Source organism: Bacidia gigantensis (genome assembly GCF_019456465.1).
Source record: "Bacidia gigantensis strain McMullin 20006 chromosome Unknown contig_49, whole genome shotgun sequence".
NCBI lineage: Eukaryota > Fungi > Ascomycota > Lecanoromycetes > Lecanorales > Ramalinaceae > Bacidia > Bacidia gigantensis.
The window spans coordinates 1,096,802-1,099,415 of record NW_025408612.1 but is presented as its reverse complement, the minus strand read 5'-3'; the positions used below and the strand labels follow the sequence as shown (position 1 = coordinate 1,099,415).

General features: G+C 52.0%; 1 protein-coding gene across 1 annotated transcript; it reads left to right on the top strand.

Annotated features, from left to right (window-relative positions):
- Positions 1–210: 210 nt before the first annotated feature.
- Positions 211–1,769, top strand: KY384_000380 (uncharacterized protein; the record flags this gene model as incomplete). The annotated part of the gene is made up of 2 exons (XM_044808916.1): positions 211–739; positions 892–1,769. The coding sequence occupies 2 exons, from the start codon at positions 211–213 to the stop codon at positions 1,767–1,769; spliced, it is 1,407 nt and encodes a 468-aa protein (XP_044665669.1).
- Between the last annotated feature and the right edge of the window lie 845 nt (positions 1,770–2,614).

Genomic DNA, 2,614 nt, shown 5'->3' with positions numbered 1-2,614 from the left:
GCGCGAAAGCTACCGGTCCTCGGTAAGTCCATATCCATCGGAGGACTCTGCATGATTCTCTGGGTCGTATGTCTTTACGGTGTAGTCATCGGCGTGTGGTGGCCACGACTGTCACAGTACTTTACGACTAGAAACTCAGATGCTGGTATCTTGAAAGGCGGTGAACAATTGGCGGCCGTTGCAATGACTGGACATCTTTGCGACATCACCATGGGCATGGTTCTGCTTCCCATCTCTCGCCACAGCGCCCTTGCATCCTTCTTCGTGATATCTACGTCGACGACACTCACGAACCATGTATTCGCGGCCTACACGCTGTTCACACTCGTCATAATCCATGGACTACTCTATGTGTCGTGGATCCCGGTCTTCAACAGCTTGTCAGATCACCTCCGGACTGTTATCCCTGTTCTGAATCCTACATATCTCTACAAAGAGACGTGGCCAGGTAACACATCCTCGCTCGGGATATGGAGGGCCTCCTTGATCTTCACCGGAACCTCAGCAGCCATCATTATGGCTGCTCTCTTTGTCACTACATTTCCCCAGGTTCGTCAGAGACACTTCAATCTATTCTACTTCACCCACGTGTTCAGTATTCTGATGGTGGTGATCATCTGCCTCCACGCCAGCACGATGTTCTACTGCACTTCCCCTGGCTTGGCAATGTGGGTGCTAGATTGGAGCATGCGCATCTACGAGTTACGTGGCGAGCTGAAGGGTAATATAAAGGCCCTCGGTAAGGGCTGGTATTGGTAAGTCTCAGTCTGCGTGGGTCGAGACAAAGCGAACTCATCTATCCTTTTAGTGTTACCCTCCGTTTGCCCCGCGCTCGATTGTCAGGCTGCTCGTGTCGGTCTCCACTTGCCCACTTCTACATTCACCATGCAGGGTCTTCTATCCGTGAGCTTCATCCTTTCACAACAATCACGCATCTTGCATCGCAAAACAACAGCACCCACCCAAGTGACGAAGATCTTCCGATCCAATTCCTATTTCGCAAGTCGGAGAAGTCTCCATCATCTTTAGAGCTCGAGAAGGCACTTGCGCGCCGATCACTTGTGCAACGCATCCTACGAAGTAAAGGACAGCGGATGAAGAGTGTGCAGTGGACAGCAAAATTGGCGGCTTTGGCGGATCAGACTCCTTTAGACAGAAAGGCTGAACTCAGTACGACGTGTGAGGATGCGAGAAAAGAGCATATGTCTATGACGAGTGAGCATGGATTTAAAATATCACTGCGTCTAGAGGGCCCATACTTCACCCCTGCCGACCCTCATCGCTACAATACAGTGGTATGCATAGTCGCAGGCACGGGCGTCAGCGGTGCTTTAGCCATCGCAGCCGCCTTCGTTCACTCTTCTCTCGAAGGGTCGCGGACCGCTGATGCGGAGGAACAGGCCTCGCGAGAGAAGAGCCCACGCCCCTGGCGCCGTTGCATCATCATGTGGAGCGTGAAGGCGCAGGATGACATCGACCTCCCAATTCCTACCTCGTGTGAAGGCTTGGAAGTCCGCAAGTTCCTCACTGGAGATGGCAGGAAGCGTGTGGATTTGAAATACGAGCTGGACAGAATCACTTGTGGTGGAGAAGGGAGCACAGACGGAGGCAACCCCAACAGGACCTGGGTTTACGTTTCCGGCCCGAAGGCTTTCATTGCTGCAGGCAAGGAAGCTTGTACAACCGTACAAAAGAAGAAAGAAAGTAAGGTCAGCGGGTGGATGAGTAAAGGCAGCTTGGACTTCTATGCTGCGAGCTGGGATCCATGAATATGGCACACTTATTACGACCTACCTACAATGCAGTGTGCGCGGAGGCCAGCCTATCACAGCGGTCCAGTATCCACAGTTATCGACAATACAATCTCAACGACTGTCAGACCCATTCTCCACTCACGCAAAGGCGTCTTGTCAGTCTCGTTCAATCATGCGCTTAGGGCTCAGAGCAAGCCCTTTCCCAACCTCCCTTAATCCGCCTACTGCTGGTACCCATCAAATACACCATGACCTTCAGATCATGTCCACACCGCGCGCAGCAAAGCCCAGGCATTATCAACTACGTCGCGATAGTGCAACAGAGCCAACTCATCGACGCATGATCGTAGGGGTATTCATCCCAGAGGCCGCCAAAACCGTCAATTGGCGCGCGAAATTGTGTGTATGTTTTAGACATGACATCACCACTATGAGACCAGTCTCTTAAGCGATCAGTCATGGCTTCTTAATCTAGGCTCAGAACATGTAACATGCACTTTAGACGATTCGGTGCCATGTCTGGCTACCCCACGAACTCCCGACTCCACGCTGGCTATCCACAAGACTCGCTTCCGCATACCGGCCGTAGGTGACATTGAAGAGTCAAGAAGGATTGTTGTTTCACCCGGATCGCATCCGAGATGTCTGTCAATATTCCGCACCAGATCATTGGCCGATGCGTGACATGCTGCCGCACTGGAATTCACTCATTGTTGGAGACCTCAGCTCTAGTATGATCGAAAAGCCTCCGATGATGATTGGGGTGACAACTCTTGCACCATATCACTGATCAAGACCTTATGACAACCTGTACCCAGGCGTAGACGGCACTCGGACCTTAAGCCAAAGGCTCAATGCGG